Source organism: Peromyscus eremicus, chromosome 2 (genome assembly GCF_949786415.1).
Source record: "Peromyscus eremicus chromosome 2, PerEre_H2_v1, whole genome shotgun sequence".
Classification (NCBI taxonomy): Eukaryota; Metazoa; Chordata; class Mammalia; order Rodentia; family Cricetidae; genus Peromyscus; species Peromyscus eremicus.
In genome coordinates this window covers 63,883,776-63,904,437 of record NC_081417.1, presented here as the reverse complement: position 1 = coordinate 63,904,437, position 20,662 = coordinate 63,883,776, and the positions used below count along the sequence as shown (strand labels likewise).

At 42.2% G+C, this 20,662-nt stretch overlaps 1 protein-coding gene and 1 long non-coding RNA gene across 3 annotated transcripts in view; one reads left to right on the top strand and one right to left on the bottom strand.

Moving 5' to 3' along the window:
* Positions 1-20,662, bottom strand: part of Reck (reversion inducing cysteine rich protein with kazal motifs) — a 75,030-nt gene that overhangs the window by 32,070 nt on the left and 22,298 nt on the right. Inside the window, exons 5-8 of the mRNA XM_059254236.1 lie at positions 19,153-19,238; positions 16,877-16,924; positions 3,629-3,662; positions 1,052-1,249 (exon numbers count right to left, since the gene is read on the bottom strand). Of these exons, the coding sequence (XP_059110219.1) occupies positions 1,052-1,249; positions 3,629-3,662; positions 16,877-16,924; positions 19,153-19,238 (366 nt within the window). The remainder of the gene's footprint in view (positions 1-1,051; positions 1,250-3,628; positions 3,663-16,876; positions 16,925-19,152; positions 19,239-20,662) is intronic.
* On the top strand, positions 217-6,332 carry LOC131903580 (uncharacterized). Of its 2 annotated transcripts, XR_009377542.1 has the most exons (3): positions 217-352; positions 884-1,908; positions 5,869-6,332. It is a non-coding gene; the product is annotated as an uncharacterized LOC131903580 (long non-coding RNA). The 2 variants fall into 2 exon arrangements; XR_009377543.1 differs by lacking the exon at positions 884-1,908.

Genomic DNA, 20,662 nt, shown 5'->3' with positions numbered 1-20,662 from the left:
TTTTTTTGTTTTTAAGCTTCTATTTCCTCACTACCAGCAACACTTCGGTGCAGCCTAAACGTCAGAAAACACAAATCTGCTTAAAAACAAATGAAGGCCACATCTCTTCACCACATTACCACATCACAGAATGCCAAAAGCCTTGGATTCTGATTTCAATTATGGCCAAACAAGGCACACTGCTTTCAAGATTCTAAGAGTCTTACAATATTCCAGTATAAAGCAAGACACGAGCATCTGGCTTACAAGTCAGTCTCTGTCAGTCAGTTCTTTAAAATCTGACTACCTCTAGATGAACACAGTGGATTCTGGGATAAACAAAGTAGGTGTTTCGAAGATCTCACAAGGACAGGTTTGTTAGAAGGCCTCAATTTTTCAAAAATATTACTCTCTTATTTTTATGATTTTTTTTTATTATACAAGTAAGAACTTCTCATTGATAAAAGTTCCAGCATTACAGAAATATACAGTGTGGAAAAGTTAAGTATAACTAAGACTATGCTTTCAGTTCTGAAACATGCTTTGTTTTTTTAACACACCTTGGACTTTCTGTATAAACATACTCCTCTTGTTAGTTGTGAAGTGTTGCTATTGCACAGAAATATAATGTAATGAATAGCCTACTGGTGCATGGTTGGGTTACTCCTAATTTTTTCTCCTATACTACTATGCATATGTACACCATATTATTTGTTGGCAAATTTGTGTGAGTTTTCTTGTGTTAATAACAGGATGGAATTTCCAGGTTAAAAGGTCTGATATTCTAATGGTGATGATCTGGCTTTCCATCAAAATATCCATACCAAAGTCCTCTCCCATCTTCAAAACAGAATTTCCTTTTTCTCATGGTCTCCACATTTCCTTCTTTCTTGGTACCTTACAGCTGTGAAAATTATCCAGCTGTACATCCAGTCTGTCAAAACCAACCACCAAAGGCATCTCAGTGTTTCCCAAGTGAACTAGAGCACAGACACCTACATGAACGTATCAGTTTTTGAGTGAATTATTTTATCAAAGACTGAGATGAGAAGAATCCAGCTCTTTTACTTACTATCTGTTGGGTTTCTCATGGGGTAAGACTGGGTGTAATTGTTCACACAGTGTATCAACTGTGGACTAATAGAGGCACAATAATTTTCCACTGCTTTGATCTGAGATGGACCAGGAGAAGAGTCTGTTCGAAAAATGGCTTGACAGAATTCTCGGCAGTTTGTGTGATGACCCGCATAACTGCAGCACACCGAGCCCACTGTGGAAAAAGAGAGGACACTGAAATTCAGGACACTTCTTGTTAATGTTAACAGCACCGCAGTGGTCAACAGTCCACCTTTCTGAACGGGAGAAAGCAAGCCACGCTGCAGAGGATAAACACTTGAGTGGGGCCAGTCAAGGGCTCACTGATCTATGACAGTCACAGTTCATGACTTAGACTCTCTAGACCCGTGAGGAGCAGTACAGTCTGGAGCAACGCAGAAGCACGTCTAAGTATTTCTGGTTGTAATGACAATTTGGGAGCATACACTGGCATTTAATGCATGTCAGGGCTGCTAATGTCCTCCAAAGCACCCGGAAGTGTCACAGAACCAAAGCTGCCTCCCAGAATGTCCAGAATGCCCATGCTGAGAGCATGGAACAGGCTCTTTCCACACTGCACTTGCAGAGATTTATAGACAGAGCAAAACAACACCAAACGAAATCACAGTGCCTCACATTTATAAAACAGGCCCAGTAAAAACTAAGAGGCAGCAAGATAAGTTAAATAAAATTAACAAATGTATACTCTGAAACTGAAATCTCAAAATTTCTACAGTTTGAATATTTACAAGAATATTCATATACTGAAGTAGTCTTCATTTCACAATGGATACAATTTGTCTCAAGTATAAGTCAAAGCAAGTTTATTTGAAGGTAAGTGACTGCATTTTGTATTTGGAAAATAAGTAAAAGCCAGACACAGACCTGTCATCACACAGCACTTGGAAATGGGAGGCAGAATAATCACACATTTATGGCCACCCTGGACTATATGAGACCTTGTTTCAAAACAACAAAACCCATGGCCAGGAGTGCTGGTGCATACTCATAATCCCCAGCACTTGGGAGGCAGAGGCAGGAAGATTTAGAGTTCAAGAACAAGCTGGGCTCCGTACATAGGAAGACAAACAAGCACACAAAGAAACACAATGGGATGCCATTTGACGTGGGGAAGGGAAGTGAGCGGCGGGAGGTACAGGTGTGGGAATCATAATGGAGAGGGTGGGAGACCCTCACAACATCTAAAGATGTATGTGTAGGGATGCTAAAGGAGCTGAAGGACATGAGTGGTAGGAAGGTCTACAGAGAGGCAGCTAAGAATTCCTACATTATTAGAAATGGCTATGGAGGAGCCAGAAACAGGTGTCAGTGAATTCCACAGACCAATGAATGAAGAATTCAGACAATGATGAGTCACATGCAAATTAACTAAGCAAGGGCTGAGTTAACTGATACAGGACACACCTCAGCTTCCCGGGCCACGACATTGTTCCACCCCTGCTGTGGACTAGCTTTTGACTTGTAACTACTCTCCAGTTGGTCTACTGCTGTGGGGAACAAGTGCTTCTCAGCATTGCTATGTGTGTGGTGCTGGAGATGACGAGGACCTTAGATATGCCAAGCACACACTCCACCGCAGTGCTGGATCTTCAGCCCCACCAAGTTATGGCTGCATTTATCAGTGTAAAACTGCAATGGTGCTGCTCTGGGAGCTTTGGTGCGAGAGGTAAGACAGGACCCAAGGCCTGTCTTCTGAGTCCTCCACTAGCTTGGCTTCTTTGCCAGTGTGGGAGAACCTCAGATTACCTGTTGAAGACTATATGGTACCTCTCGAACTAGCCCCAGTTTGAAAGGGTAGAAATGCATGGCTGCTTGTTATTCTTTAACACACCACATTTCCAAGCTAATCCAATCAACTGCTTGTTCCTCAGTGGTCTTTCCCCACCTCTGTTGCTCCTGACATTCTTGTCACAGGGTATGCTGCTCCTCCAGTCTCCACTGTACATACCCTTCCCCACTTCTCTCCCATCCCCTTGCACGCATATCTTATTTACCTTCAAGGCCCAGTTAAGCTATGAACTCCATGAGGTCACCTTTAACACCCTTGCAATGTGACCCGTTTCTCCTGAACTGCTGCATTTTATCAGTGTGCTACTTCATATTCTACGCTATTTCCACATTCTGTGTGTTCTGGTCACGTCCCTACAGATATGTGTCTGTCCCACAACAAGCAAATACTATATAATCATCTTCAGACTGGACTGAGAGGCAGTCCTTAGCAAGGACTTCATCATATACTGTAATATATTTCACCTCAGAAAGAGATACTGTTGTTTGGTGTTACCTCCCACTAGCACATCCACCTACACTGTTGGTTGATAAACTTGCAACTGGGACACAGGAATTGCTAGAATACATGTGTGATTTGAACACCCCACAGGCAACTGCCTAGCAGAATCCTGTGTGCATGCTTCTTCAGATGGCTTAGCAGGTGTAATGCCAAGGGTCTGGGCAATCAGTTCTGACTGCTAACCATGTCTGTAAAGTGTCTTGCTCTCTGGACTGCTTGTACAATCATTGACAATATACTTACTTTCATTTCTGCTAATGCAACTGAAAAGAGCATTCTGTAAATTAAAGAAAAACAAACAAATTAACAAACAGAATTTCTAATTTTATTCCATTTTAGAATTCTATGGAAATCAGGATATCATACTTTTTAATTCTTTTCTAAGTGCAAGACTGAAACATAGACACTATGAAATGACTGTCTAGTTAAAAAAGTAACCATCATCTAATGCATGGTGGGGATCACTCTGAGCTATAAACTGACATTTGACAAGCAAGCAAAACTCAAGTGAGATGAATTAATGTGTTTAGGTGTATATGTGGAAGGGATCACAGTGTATTAATTTCAATTTTTTTTGTAGAATATGAAATATTTTCTAGAAGATAACATAATAAAGGACACTCAGAGACATACATTATTTCCTGTAACCACTATATTTTGGAGTTGGTGTGACCTCAGACATTACCTCTAATTGTTCTCAAATATGACTGTGCAGTGGAACCACCCAAACTTCCCCGCCCACCCTAGATAATAAAAATCTACATTTTACACAAAGTTTCAAAGATAGTTTTCATTTAGTCTTCTTGTGACCAGAATTTGGGAAACTCCCTAGCTTTCTACAGAGTGGAAGCACCCCTCAGCAGAGGAAAGATACTGCACTAGAGCCCAGAAGTTGTCCAAAACAAGCCTGATATCAGAATCAATGTTTCTAGAAATCTTAGATTGTTGTTCAAAAAGACCCACCCTGTATTAAGCCACTGCTTGAAAAAAGAGAAAATGAAACAAAAACTCCTTGTCCCAAGCCATTCAGACATCCAGGCTTATCAGCTATGAGTTAATATCAATCATAACTGGAGAGAAGACCGAAATAAATGAGCATCTGTAAAATATGAGGGAAATCAGATGTACCCTCACTGTCAAATCTAGCTAAGTGACTGAGCTTTAGCTGGGCACCGCGGCACCTGCTCAGCACTTGGGAGACTGAGGCAGGAGGATCTTGAGTTGGAAGCCAGCCTGTGCTACACAGTGAGTTTTGAGAACTTGTCTCAAAAGACCACAGGAGAAGGCCGGGTGTGGTGGTGCACACCTTAAGTCCCAGGACTCAGGAGGCAAAGGCGGAGGCAGGTGGATCTCTCTGAGCTTGAGGCCAGCCTGGTCTACAAAGTGAGTTCCATGATAGCCAGGGCTACACAGAGAAACCCTGTCTCAAAAACAAAAAAACAAAAAACAAAAACAAAAACAAAAAAACAAAAAACAAAAACAAAAAACCGACCTAAACAAACAAACAAACAAACAAACAAACAAACAAAAAACCGAAGGGGGGGACTAAACCGCTCCAGAAAAATATAAACAAGTAAAAAAAAGACGAGCATTACCAACATTAGAAAGAGCTTCAGAGATTTTCGGGCATGGTGGCCACCGCCTGTGACCAGCACCAGAGGCTCGGGTGCCAGGCTTGTCACTAGTGTCAAGGCAGCCTGAACTAGAGTGACTTTCAGGTCAGTCTGGGCCACAGTGAAGGCCATGTTCTAATGGCCAGAAGAGAAAAGTCCCTACATTGCTGGTGACGCTGCATTGCATCCACTTTCTCTACCTAAAAATACCCACGTAGGAATACGCCACAGTGGAGTTCTTCATTTCAAGAAAAAGTCAGTTAAAAAGCAAACAAAGCAAGCCCAGGCCTCACAGGAAGGAATACTGAATTCCTCCAGGAGGAGTGATTTCTGCTAGAGCTGGTGGAGCACTACAAATAGTGGGAAAGTAAATAAGCTCTCAGTGTTCCTCAACAGTGAGCTTGTTTCTGTCTCTCCACCCGTGTTCCTGTTCACCAGCCTCAGGAACATTTATAAAATAAAATGATCAAAATCAACACTGAAAAGTAGTCTGCAGAGAAACAGCTTTCATCAGGGGTGATTTTGCCTCCTAGGGAGCACTTGATACCTGGAGTCATTTTGTTATCGAAAGTGGGGTGGGGTGGGCATTAATTAGCATCTAGTGAGTAGAGGTCTTAAATGTTGCTAAGTACAGGTCAGATGTCCCTGGTCTCTATGGGTCCAGATGGCAATGTCAATCACACCAACTCTCAGGAACTTTGCCTTAAGGCTTATGAATTTGTTCAAGCTAGATTTTTTAAATTTGACCTTATAAGTAAAAAAATTATCACTTCTAGGTCAGTCTTGTGATCACTTAGCCTAAGAGAAAGGCACTGAAGGAAAGTCTCAAGTATCAGAGATCATCTAATTCAATGTCTTTATTCCCTGCAGCCACAGACTGAGAACAGAAGGGAGAAAGAGCTGAAGAATCCAGTCTTCCCCACATGGCAAACAATGTCATGCATGCAAGTCTCGCCTGCCACTTGTTTATAAAGCTTTATTGAAGCGCAGTCACACCCATTTGCTTATATATCTTACATGGCTATGTCATGCTATCCATGCGATGATGGCAAAGTTGAGCAGACAAAGGCCATATGGTCTGCAAGCCTAAAGTGGACAATCAACTGGCCCTTTGCAGAGAGTGTGCCAACTGCTGAAGAAAAAGAAGTGCAAAGCTGTCTTCACTGATGACACCTGCAGGGTACAGAATGTTCCCCAAGCAACTATCATTTCTCTTAATGTTCAATGATAGAACTTTCACACTTAGGTTTTCCTGAATATGTTGAATGAATACTTGATATTTTACACAGAAGCACTATTAATGTTAACAAATACTACTTCTACATCTGTACTCATTCTATGGTTTAAATTATGTTCTGCCTTGGGCTGGAGAGATGGCTCAGTTGCTAAGAGCACTGGCTGCTCTTCAGAGGACCAGGGTTCAATTCCCAACACTGACACAGCAGCTCACAACTGTCTGTAACTCCAGTTCCAGAGGATCTGGCATCCTCACATAGACACACATGCAGGCAAAACACCAATGCACATAAAACAATAGAGTAAATAAAAATACAAGTAAAATAAAAATATGTTCTGTCACTTTAGTGATGTAGATGAGCTCATCAGACTTCTGCTACGCCCATTTTGATTTTATAGACTGATCATTTGGCTTTGATAAAAGATTCCTACATTTGTTGTAAGTAAGTCTTCAACCTTTCTTCGTCAGGCTGTCCTCGAACTCCCATTCCTCCGGCCTCCAGTTTCCAAGTGCAGGGTTACAGGGCCTGTTACCATGCCTGATTATCAGTAACTCTTTTAGCTTCTGAGCTATTGCTGATTATTGATAGGACTCAAGACATATGTAGGAGTTATAGCATCAGCTCATAATTACTTCATTTTTTAAAATCATTCTGGTGTCTTAGGTAATCTATTAAGTCTTTTAAAAGTCTGATCGCCATCTGGTGGCAAGAGCAGGAAGTAAGGGTTTACATTAACTAGTGTGGAGCCCTTTCTGAGACCACACCCATGGTACCTCCACTGAATCTTCCATCTTACTTACAAACAGATAAAAACTACAGTGCTACTGAAGTGGGAGTGTACCACCACCTCAGAAACCCAAGGAACACGTCAGTGTACTAGGACTGACAGGGTGACCATCTCAAATAAAACCCACCGAAGAAGGCACTATCACCCAGTGCAGGCAACAGCTTGGCTCATGCGGAGTCTTACCTGCTGTGACTACTTTCTCCCTAGGCTGGGCTCCCCTCCAGGTCCCAGTGTGTCTCCAGCAGGTTTCTACAGTGTGCTCACTCACTGTGTTCTAAGTCTATGTGTATTTCTCTTCTCACACACCAGACCACAAGCTTTGGGCAGACAGTGGCTCAATCACTGAGCAAGCTCCTTACACACACTGGTGTGTCAGCTCAGTGTGCATCGTCAGGCCAGTGAGAACTAAGTAAATGAATGAGAGACAGAGACAACTGAGAGCTCTGCTCCAGGAACCCAGAGTTCAGGAGTAACTAAGACATACTTAGGAGACAAATCTTTTTCCTTTTAATGGCTTCCAAAGGGAAGTAATACTTTTATTTTTAAATTTTTTTTGTTTTTGTTTTTGAGACAGGGTCTCTCTACATAGCTCTGGCTGTCTTGGAACTCAAAATGTAGCATCGGGGAGCTTCAAACTCACAGAACGTTGCCCACCATTGCCTCCTGAGTCCACACACACCTGGCAGTAGACAAATCTTTAGGGTTTAATAGCCTGTGATCCATGAGAGATGTTGAGAAAGAGAAAAGGGTAGGCAAGATCTGTTGGCTCTTGGTTACATTTGGGAAGACTGTACTCAGCAACTCATCAAGAAGTGTAAGAAAGATGATGAGTATCTGTTTCGGAGTGTGTGCATGTGTGTGTATGCACACGCACATGGGTGTTATTTTATGGGAGGAAAGAGAGAGGAGAGTAGCGAATACCAGAAAAATCAATCATTAATTGGGTTGGTCAGGTGTGGTGGTGCGTGTCTTTTAGTGGATCTCTGTTAGTTTGAGCCCACCATGGTCTACATGGCAAGTTCTGGGGCAGCCAGGGCTACACAGTGAGATGTTATCTCAAAAAGAAAGTTAGCAGAGAAGATTCTGGAACTGTCATTAAATAGGGGTAATTGAAGCTATGGAGCCTGGGCTAGGGAAGTGGCTTAGTGGTAGAGTGTGATACCCTAGGTTCAACTCCCAGTACCACAAACCAAGTAACAACAAACTATGAGAAGACGAGACACCCAGTGGAATACAATTTAAGACATGACAAGATCACAGGCTAGTCTGACATGACCAGGCCCTTAGGGACACACTTACTTTGCTGAGGTATGAACTGGAAAGAAAATGAATCAGTAACAAGGAGACTAAGTAGGAGTTGCTCCCCTCTTGGGGCAATCTAAATGACAGAGCGGAAGGACACACAAGTGCGACTCCAGCAAGCCTTACTACCGTAAGCCAGTACTGCAGGACCTAACAGGTTTCGCTCTTTTTGGAGCTCATCAGCTGCAGGTAACGGCTCAGATCTGATACTTATACCTACGCTGAGATTCACCATTCCTAAAGCTTCCCACCACAGCCTGCTATTTACTATGTCCCAAGCACTCTTGGCATTTCCTCAGTGTTAACTGACACACATTTTCTGTTTAGGTCCTTAAGGCTTTAGGAAGGCAAAGTACCCTCAAAAATCAGAGGGTACTTTGTGTATGTGTGGGAGAGAGCGTGCACGAGCTAGGGATGGAGCCAAAGGCTCCTGAGCCACATCCCCAGCCTGTACTATGTTGTTAAACTAGCTAAGGCTGAGTGGGTCAGGGACAGCACAGTTGCCCAAAGCTCAGGGTGTGACCCGCCACACCAGAAGCACCACAGCAGATTGCCATGCCACCACAGCTTAGGGACCCTCTGGCGGCTGTGAGCATGGCTGGCCTAACCCTCACTGTTCCCTTAGACCACCTCCCACCTCCCTTACTTTATGCCTAACACAAAGCAAATCTAGAGCCCAGCTGATTTGAGAAAAAGGAACAAAAATGTGATCGATCCAAACACATCTTCAAGCATACATTTTACTGTACCACTTGCTGAGGACACAGTACAATCCTAGCAGGTGTATACAGACACGCACTCAACACTGGCATCCAGGGGCAGAGTGAAGTGCATGCTAACTGACCATAGTGGTAAAGGCTGGTGGAGGGCTATATATACACATTTCCTTTCTAGGAATAAAACATCACTGGTAACACCAGGAACTTGGTGGCTGTGGCACATGAAATGGGAAAGAGACTTGATTATATGCTGTTCTGAACTGTGAACCATGTACATATTCAAAAACTATAGTTTTACACATACCTGCACTTTGCCATGCCTAGCTCTGTGCTGGCAGTGGTGTGGACAGCTGTGACTGGGGTTCACCTTTGGTTTTGTGGTATAAGAGCCTCTGTGCTAACTTTATCTTAGCATTCTCATAGAACCAGTGGCCATCGGCAAAATGACTTGTTGTACTAGCAATTATTTGACCCAAAATTCTTGTCTTAAATTTTTAAATTATTGTTTTTATTATTTTATGAGTGTTTTGTCTGCATATATGTATATGCACCACGTGAATGCCTGGTAACCCTAGAAATCAGCAGAGGGTGTCAACTCTGTGGGGCTGGAATTACAGATGTTTGTGAACAGCCATGTGGGTCCTGGGAATCAAACTCAGGTCCTTTGCAAAAACAACAAATGCTCTTAATCACTGAGCCAACTCTCCAGCTCCTTAAACCTTTTTTTAAGGCTAATATTCTGAGAAATACCTCTCCCTGGCTTTTCCTCATTGTCCCCTTCTTTAAAGACCACCAAAGAACTAGAGTGCAGAAAGGAAGGAAGGGACAGGAAAGCGACAGTCCTGGAGCCTGGAAGGAAAGCCTAGAGCAGAAGTGAGACAGGAGGAGGCACGCAGGAGCATGGAGGGCTGAAGGCAGCTTGGAGCACTACACTCCAGTGGTGTGGACATCAAATGGGAAGGTCACATGCTAGGACAGTGTCAGGGATCTGACTTTAAGGTGTGACATGAATTTACAGATCCCGAACTGAAACCTAACTCATAAGCCATCACCAGGTCTCTGGACATTTCACTACCCTCACATCATTTTAGCAATGTTTATTCTGATAATCAAGGAGGAAAATAACAATAATCAAAAATTCCAAAAGTCAGCAGACTGGTATCCAGAAGAAAAGGTTCACAGATAAACTGTGGACAAAGACAGTGGGAAAACTGCGGATTATGTCTCCTCAGCCAGCACACACTACACTGGCTGTGCTACGGCTCACACCATCTGTTCCGACTGTTGTGGAATATAAGTTTAAGATGTGTTACATTTGTGTATGCTGTGGAACATTTGCTTTAATGATGCAAAGATGTGATGCATTCTTTTATGTTGCATTTATTTAACTCTGTGAAGCTGTGTTACTTTGCCTGCCTAAAACACCTGATTGGTCTAAAAAACAGCTGAATGGCCAATAGCTAGGCAGGAGAGGGATAGGCAGGGCTGGCGGGCAAAGAGAATAAATAGAAGGCAAGAAAAGGAGGAGAGGAGGACTCCAGGGCCAGCCCCCCAGCTACACAACCAGCCACAGAGTAGGAAGTAAAGAAAGGCATATAGAATAGAGAAAGATAAAAGCCCAGAGGCAAAAGGTAGATGGGATAATTTAAGAAAAGCTGGTTAGAAACAAGCCAACCTAAGGTTAGGCATTCATAAGAAAAAAATAAGTCTCCATGTGATTGTTTGGGAGTTGGGTGGTGGGCCCCCCAAAGAGTGAAACAAAACAAAACAAAACAAAACCATCTGACTGCTGGTGCCAAGGCCTCTCCAGCCTTTGGGTGCTCTGAATGTTATTTCAGGTTCTAGCACTGTACACCATGAGCCTTATCATGACCTATCCCATACTTCCGGCTGGCTCAAGGACCATGCTTGTGAGAAAAATTCAGGAGAATCTAGAATTGAGAATGCCCATACCATGTGAATGTGAGTCTGTGGGAATAATCAAATTAAAGGTTGGTTTGGGTAGCTCCTAGAACAAAGCTTGGTGATCTCACTCAAATATATGTAATTCTCAAAGAAGTGTTATCTGAAAGTGTTTTTTTAAAAACAATTATTTATTTGCACATGTGTTTAACTGTGTGTGTATGTGTGGGTGAGTGCATACCACAGCATGAGTGTAGAGGTCAGAGGTCAACTTACAGAAGTTGGTCTTCCTTCTCCCACTTGCATTCTGTGGGTGGCACTCAGGAAGTCAGGCTTAGCAGCCAGCACTGCTTTCCCCCCTCGGTCACCTTGCCAGCCCAGGAGCAGTTAAGTACCCAAGGAGGTACTCTTGCCAGAGATTCTTTCAGACGGTGACCAAATGAGAAAGGACCACCAGTCAGATCTCTCATTCTTAGCTGAAATTCCCTCTGCAGGAAATTCTACAGGGCATGGTGGTACACATCTTCAATTCCAGCACTCAGGAGGCAGAGGCAGGCAGATCTCTGTGAGTTTGAGGCCAGCCTGGTCTACAGAGTGAATTCTAGACCAGCCAAGACTTCACACACACACACACACACACACACACGCACGCACGCACGCACGCACGCGCACACGCACACGCACATGCACACGCACACGCAGTGAGTGCAGATCAGTGCACATAGGATGTGAGGAAAATCTCTGGTGTTGAGTCTCACCTTCCACCTTGTTTGAGACAGTTTCTGGTGGCTCCTCAGTTGCCTATGTCAGGCTAGCTGGGGTGTGAGCTTCTGGAGCTTCTCCCGTCTCCATTTTGCCATGGTAGTACTGGAATTACAGACACGCATGCTCCTGTGCTGCCTTTATCTGTGTATTCAAACTCAGGTCCTCATGTCTGCACAAGCATCATACTCCCTGAACCGTCCTCCAGCCCCATTGCATTTTTAGTTAGCATACAGATAGGCTTCACTGTGACAGTGTCACACACACACACACACACACACACACACACACACATACACACACACACACACACGCACGCACGCACACACACATATTCGCGCTTGTGTGTGTATGTATCATTATAGTTTGCTCTTGTCACACACACACACACACACACACACACGTGCACTTGTGTGTGTGTGTGTGTGTGTATCATTATAGTTTGCTCTTTCTTGTCCCCTACTCAGTCAATCCTACTCCTTCCTCTCCAACTATTGTAATGTCGCATTATTTCCTGAAATCTTTGTGGATACAGAACTCTAGGTTGATAGCTATTTTATTTTAGAACCATGTAAACATTGTCTTTTGGTTTCTTTTGCTGCTACTGAGAAATCAGCTGTTGGTCATCTTTGAAAGAGAAGATTTTTTTAAGCTCTTCTTATTGTAAGTTTTTTGCTTTTTAATGATGTGTGTCTATGATAAATGGACAGGATAGATTGTAGCCTGGGATGCTTGAACTACTATCCAGCTGAGTATGAACTTGAACTCATGACCCTTCCTCCTCTACCTCAGAAGTACTGGGATCGCAGAAGAAGAACACCACCCCAGCTTCCACTATATTTTTATTTATTTAATTAAAATTTTATTAAATTCATTCCCAACTCTACTTGCTCTGTGTATTTTTAGGATTACGTTTCTTAACCATATTACATATTTTTATGGTCTGCATGTGATCATTTCTATAGCAGAAATGCCTTGAGGTCTAATTCTATTCACTATTGTCCTTGCTGGTTCTTGTCTGATGACCTTGTTTTCTAGTGAGTTTTGTGATTTTTTTAAAACCGTGAGTTGCTTATTTTCCTTAGAATTTTATCTGTGGGAGTTCTAAGTCTGGAATAAAAATCACTCCTGCAGAGTGGATCTGTGTTACTTGTCTTAGGCATCTAAGAAAGAACTACCCTTTTAGAATAATTTTTGATACATTCTCAGCTGGAGGTTTTCTAAGCATCCACTTTACATGAGTGAGACTTCAAAGTCAAGTTGTTAACACCAGTTTTCAAGAGAACAACACTGAAAGAAGCAGTATGTTTCTCTACAAAAGAAGGAGATGAACACATTTTTTTTTTTTTTTGTCACCCCATACTGCAAGTGCAGCCCCTTTGGAACCAAATTTGTTGGTGAGAAACGGAATAGACCTCAATTGGGTTTTTCCATCTTTAATCAGTACCAAAATCTATTCTTTGACTTCCAGGTGTGTGAGACAATATGGCTATGAAAATCGACTCAGCAAATGTCACTGTCCTCAAAACTAATGGCTTCCCAGTGGCTTGGCAGATCTCTGTCCCCACTTAGGGGTGGCTTGTGTATTCCATCATTTCAGTCTGCCCTAATGCCAGAAGATAAGGACCTAGATAGTACCTTCGAGCACAGGACAATAGTAAGAGTATTCCAGGACAATAGGTTTAAACGATTAGTTGATTATTCTTGAACACTGTCTTTTATATCCAATCCATCATGACAAACCCTGTTAATGATTCTTCATTTAAATCTCTGACTTCCTCCCCTCCACTCTTCTTTAAAATGTTGATTCTTTAAAAAGTTAGTTGCATGCCGGGTGGTGGCGGTGGCGCACGCATTAATCCTAGCATTTGGGAGGCAGAGCCAGGCGATCTCTGTAAGTTCGAGGCCAGCCTGATTTACAGAGTGAGATCCAGGACAGGCACCAAAACTACACAGAGAAACCCTGTCTCAAAAAACGAAAAAAAAGTTAGTCGCTTTTCACATAGGTATACAGAGTCCTTAATGTCTCTTTGGCAATGGAATATAATAAAATCTTACAAATATAAAAAAGTTACTTTTGTTTATGTATTGTGCATACATAGTTGATCACAAAATTCTTTACCACTCAGCACTCTAATGAAATAAACTACCCTATACTATTGGAACACACACACACACACACACACACACACACACACACACACTCTCACCTTTCTACTTAAGACTGGACAGGTTATAGTGGCAGAGGCCTTTAATTCCAGTACTCAGGAGGTAGAGGCAGGCAAATCTCTGTGAGTATGAAGCCAGCCTGGCATACATAATAAGTTCCAGGCCAGCCAGGGCGACATAGTGAGATTGTCAAAGTCTGTCCTCTTTGCCCCTTGCATGAGCCATATGCATTTTTCCTAGCATGCTTTTGGTCCATATTCTTATTAATTACACCAATTCATCACTGTTCTGTAAAGTTTTTTTTTTTTTTGTGGAACTCCCAAAATACTGGCTCTACTTATGATTTCCTAAGTCCTCATGCATGCAGGATATATTTAAAATAATAGTTTTAGGTTTATTATTATATTTTATATGTATAAGTTTATGTATGTATGTATGTGCACCACCTGCATGTCTTGTGCCTGGGAAGGTCAGAAGAGGGTGTCAGGTAAAGTTATGTATGGTCATGAGCCACCCTGTGGGTGCTGGGAATTGAACCCAAATCCTCTGAAAAAGCGATAAGTGCTCTAAACTGCTGAGACATCTCTTTAGCCCCAGTATGTATTTTAATTAATCTGACTTAATTAGATACAATCCTTTATTAATGAAGTTAGGCTATAAACAGTTTAATAAAATTTTGTTTTGTTTTGAGATAGGGTCTTACCATGTGTCTCTGGCTGGCTTGGAACTCACAGAGATCCATATCTCTGCCTCCAGAGTGCTGGGATTAAAGGTGTGCATCACCATGCTCAGCTAGTGGGTTTTTTTTTTTTTTGTTGTTGTTGTTGTTCTGTTTGTTTGTTTGAAGATTTATTTATTTATTTATGTATATGAGTGTTCTATCAGCTTTATGCCAGAAAAGAGCATCAGATCCCACTATAGACGGTTGTGAGCTGCCATGTGGTTGCTGGGAATTGAACTCAGGACCTCTGGAAGAACAGCCAGTGCTCTTAACTGCTGAGCCATCTCTCCAGCTCCCTCAGCTAGGTTTTTAACTTACGTCTGACTCTTAAGTCTGTGCTTTTTCTAGTTAGATAAAACTACCTCTCAGAATTCCATTAATATTGCTGATGTTCATTAGGAGCTGGACTCTACAAAACCTGATGTAATAATGCTTCATGTTTAACTGGATTGTCTTAGGTTGGTTTGAATAAAACAGAATCTGCACTGAAGTGGCACTGCAATTTATAAACTTTATTCACTTAATAAATTTCTTAGGAAATCCCTTTAAAGGAACCTGGAACAGTTTTCCAATAAAAATAACATGCTCTTTCTGAATTTAATGGCCCAGTCTCTGAATCTACTCAAATCACCCAAGATCTGTCCTTCAGGGTCAATGTAGCACCTGAGAATACAGTGTGTAGGAATTCGTCCTATGGCCACCCCAAGGTCAAAGAAAAGATATTAAAGACCCAGTTTGCAAAACTATTCTGATGTGAACAGAGAACCAGCAAGCTAAACTAGACTGTATTATACCAAATTTACCCAATTCACCTTAGAGCTGTTCACAAACGGTCCCATCTGTAGACTAGACTTCAGTTGGGATTTGCTTTGGGTGTATAATGCAGAACCAGTTTCTTGAATTAAAGAGCTGTTGCTTCTCATTATTTCTACATGATATGTAAGAAATCAAACTGAGTTTTGAATTATGTTGAATAGTTTGAGCTTGTAATACAAAAAATAAGGGACAGACACATCCTATAGACTTTTGAAAAATGGTTGCTTATTAATTCTAGGCCAGATAAAGACAGGCAGGCAGGGAAGCAATCTGTTCTTACGTCTACCGTAGCACAGTGTTTCTCTCTCTTACCTTCCTGTCTCGTCCTTCATCAACACACACTGCAGACTTCCTAGGGCAATGTAGAGATCCAAACAAGAGAAGGAAGCACACTAAAGTAATGGAGGACAGGCTACAGGAGATGGACAGTGTCAGACATCATGTGGGAGAAAAGAAGGAATTGTCACAATTAGCCACTTGGTCAAGCGAAACCCAAAATGGTCATTTCAAAGGTAGAGGTAAGAAAAACAACTAAAAGACCCTTTACTTCTTTATAGCAGGCTCTTTTCAACAAGAATTGAGGGAAGCTGAAGTTAACTTGGAAATTGGTTTTCAGAGACCAGATGTAACTTAGCCAACAGAGCAAAGGGACAAAGGACAAATAAGACTCTCCATCGAGAACTGTTAATGAAGAGGTATAACTATAGACTTTGAGAAAAGAAAAAATAACCAGAACTTGAATATAGAAGCAGCCAGGAATTACTCTGTTTCTCCCAAACACATAGACTGTTAATATGATCCTCACTGTTTAGATAGTAATGTGATGAATTGAGACATTCATTTAAGTCTCTTAATTACATGACCTTACACTCTGGAAAGTAATACAAGTGTCATACTTCACGATATAGGAGTTCTGCACATTTGCACAGGCAAACTCCTCTGCTCCCACTCTGTTTGGGAGCACCCATTAGGGAACACAATGCTGGAAACCCATCCCGGGAGACAAGGGTTTCAGATCTGTAACATTTCCTAAATGCAGGTGTGGAAGTGTGGAGTGCTCATAGTAGCAGTTTAATTTTCTTAGTTTCTATTTCTTCTTATACAGGCAGTTTATAAAAATGGGCACCAAGATGGGTCCACAGATAGGAAAGGGGCAAAAGAGGATACAGAATCTATGAAAACTGATTTTGGAATCTTAGTACAACCAGTGGCTTTGGTAAGAAAATATTATAGATGAAATCTTTGAATGAGAGATTTAAAGCATTTCTTTAAAATTAATACTTAATTTCAACAAACTTCCAAGTCAAAACACTAGAGAAAGTAAAAGATGTTTTTATCAAGGCTAACATTTCTGCTAATTAGAACACAATTTGTCTAAAAATGAATTAATTTTTTTAAGTGATTTTGTCAGTTCTGAGAACACTGGAATATTCTATCCAAATTTGTTAAATAAGACACATACCTCATATTCTTTTCTGCAAACTTTGGAAATATCATTCTTTGAAGATGCCTAAAAGCAAACAAAAATCTTCATTATAATTTACTATGCATGCTATTTATTTTTACAGGACAAAAAACCCCACAAATTAGTATATGTTAATTGTTGGTATACTATTCTTTATTTCATCTAGGAAAGCATCATACTCAAATATTTACAAGTTCCTAAAATACAACAAATCTCATGTAATGTTTAAAACAAATAGCACCCCAGGCCTTACTCAATATGCAGAAGCTCCTGGCTAAGTTTATGTTTCAATCTCACATAACAACACAGTTCTTTTGTTATTTGGAAACCAGACGACTTTGAAGGAAATGTAAATCAGAGGCCTTTTAAAAAGCTGAATTCCATTCTAGTGAACTTCTTGTGAAGCTCTGCCAGGGCACTTACATTTTGCTTGTTCTTTTTTTTTTTTTTTTTTTTTTTTTTTTTTTCCGAGACAGGGTTTCTCTGTGTAGCTTTGCGCCTTTCCTGGATCTCGCTCTGTAGACCAGGCTGGCCTCGAACTCACAAAGATCCGCCTGGCTCTGCCTCCCAAGTGCTGGGATTAAACATTTTGCTTGTTCTTTAACCCTTCATAGTCAACATTTGGTACTGACTCTCCTGAGCCAATTCCCTCCAAAAAGTACCACAGAAAATGGAGAGCGAGCTAAAGAAGAGTATGGCACTCCAGCAGGCAGTGAACAAGTCACTCTTCTGGTACCTTCTCAACAAGTGTACAAACAAGACAGTATCCCCAGTCTCCCCTCTACTGTCCGAAGACTGATCTCAGAAAAAGAGCAAGCTGCTCATCATAGGGAAGTATGTGCTTCTGTGCAAACAAGCCAAGTAAACCTGCCGCCAAGTGGTTTTTCTTCTACAGGCCACCAGGCTCAGTGTAGAGACGCTGCTCCAGGGTCACGGGCTCTCATCCCTTGTCTGATTTCCTCCTATTCTGTCACCCGGTCCCATTTATAACAAACTAGCTGATAAGGATGGGGGAGGGGCTTGTGGTAGGGCAAGGAGAAGAATGGACTGGCAACTGCTCTATGTCCCCAGGATCTTAGTTCAAATCCTGGATGGCTCCACTTTGCCTTAATGTTTGGAGTGGCAGATAGCTAGGTCGTGTGCTGTCCAATACTGCAGTGCAGGCGTAGGGCAGCTTTGTGTTTGAAGGTGAAGACGAGGCCGGTGTGCTGGCTCACTCCTATAACCCCAGCACTCATGAGGCAGAGGCAGAGGAACTGCTATAAATTGGGACCTGTTCAATCTACACAGGAAGAAGTTACAGGCCAGCCAGGGCTACCCCAGACCCTTTCACAAAAACAACGGACAAAAATTCCAACAACAGAAGTGAAGGTAACGTTGGCATCTCACATGCCCAGAGAACGGTCTCCAGAACAAGCTTCCAGCTCTGTTCACAGGTGAGTTCAAACAGCCATGCAAACAGCTAGCTTCCCAGTTAGGCCTACACCCACCACTTGGAGTAGAGAACCCAGGAAGCAAATGTCACTAATCCGAGAAGCTCCTAAACGACATGCAGTGAAGAACTCAGGGCCTACCTGAATTTGCAGCAGAGATAGACCTATCAGAGAGAAGCCCCTGGGTACTAGAGGAGTCACATGTGCCTTGAGAGCAGAGAAAGGGCAGGGCCACGAGCTCAGAGCAAAGCATGATGAAAAGAGAGGGAAGAGGAGCACAAGCCAAGCCAAGGTGTCCCTGCTTTCATCCAGCACCACCCCAAATTAACACGGCCGTTCGGCCTCGCACTGACTCAGCACGTCCTGTGCGAGGGACAAAATGCCTTGATCCCAGTAAACTCTTCTGTGTGTGGCAGAGAGAAGAAAGAAGGAAAAAAAGGGAGAGATGGGTTAGTGGCTAAGAACACTGGCAGCTCTACCAAAGGACCCAGGTTCAATTCCTAGCACCCACATGCTGGCTCACAACCATCTGTAACTTCAGTTCCAGTGGATCTGATGCCTCCTCTGGCCTCCACAGGCACCAGGTACACACGTGGTACACAGACATATGAGCACGCAAAACACCCACACACATAAAATAAAAATTTGAGAAAAGACAGGAAAAGAGTAAGAGGAGGTTGAGGCTTTTCACAGGCAGTGGTCGCCATTGAGACACAAGCCTAACAATGTGCAGTTTCTGTAGGTCACCTCTCCAAAGCTGTGAAGCCGACAAGGCCTAAAACTGACAGCTAAACCCAACTGTGCTCCACGGTGCTGAAAAGCCTGACTGTCAGATGTTACCTGCTTGCATGCCTGTCGACACTCCAAGCCAATAGCCAGTTCACAGCAGCCTAAGCCAACCCAGCCATCGGACTTCTTAAACACACCTGAAAAACAAAACGTTCAAATGCTTTGGTCTAAGTGTCAATGAAGACAAATGTATATAAAACTAACGGCTATTATTACAAGGCAAAGTGAATGTCCACGAGAGAACGAGTTCAGACAGCAGGGCCCCAGGATTCTGTGCCTCCCCTGGCCCTCATCTCCAGTGACATCAGTTCCCTGGGGTACCACACTACATAACTCTCAGGCCCTTGGGTAAACATCATGTCAGTGAGAGGGCATACAAAGTAAGGAAAGCTGGGAGAAAGGCCTTTTCCTCATTCCACCTGTGAATCACATACAAATATTCTGACACAATTAAAGCAAACAGGTAAAAAAGAAAAGCATGTTTATCTTTGTGTTAAAATATTAAATATGTAGAATAGCATAGAACTCATTATCTTGTTTCAAAACTGATACATACAGAACATGCAGGATCAATTTCTATGAGCGCCGGGCGGTGGTGGCGCACGCCTTTAGTCCCAGCACTTGGGAGGCAGAGCCAGGCGGATCTCTGTGAGTCCGAGGCCAGCCTGGGCTACCAAGTGAGTTCCAGGAGAGGCGCAAAACTACACAGAGAAACCCTGTCTCAAAAAACCAAAAAAAAAAAAAAAAAAAACAAAACAATTTCTATGAGCAAGTCCCAGCTTTGACAAGCATACCGAACCACTCAAAATGACAAGTTATTATTTCGGTTTAGTTTGCTTCCTGGTATTCAGACACTCTCACTCTTAGAATAGTGAACAGAATCTGTGTGGATCATAAGCTATGTGAGCTGTTATTCATAATGCAGTATATTGCTATCTCCATACATTCAGCAACCTTAGAAAACAAAATTATTCAACAAGCTCTTTTAGTTTTGAATCTCTACTGTGTACAAGCTACTCTATCACATGCTACATGGGATATGACTTACAAAACAGATAAAATATACAAGAAGTAGCCCACTGTGAGACTACAGTTTGGTCTGAACAGAAGCGTACTGCTCAGTGTGTCTGCAATGTAAACTTCAGAGTACCGCACTCTTTACAAGCTGAGAAACACAGAGCATATTCCTTTTTCCTAAGCGTTGGCTTTAACCAGGGCTGGAAAACGAGCTTCAATTCCAGAAGACCATGAATGTCAGGCCACAGAATTTAGGCTTTATTGAAATGGAAGCAGAAATCCCTGAGGTATTCTTTCTGAAGGAGATGAGAAAGACAGATATAATGTGCTGAAACATTAATCATAAATTTATCATATAATAGTGAATATTATTTATTATTATACAATAGTCTATCCCAAGAGTGTAGCAACAAAGACTTGAGCTAGGAATAGAAAAGACAGATACAAGATCTTGCAAGGGGCGTGTCAATGGAACTAGAAAGAAAAAATCATCGAAGGTTATTTGCAGGTTTCTGGGCTAGTATCTCTCTAGCTAACTTTGGTT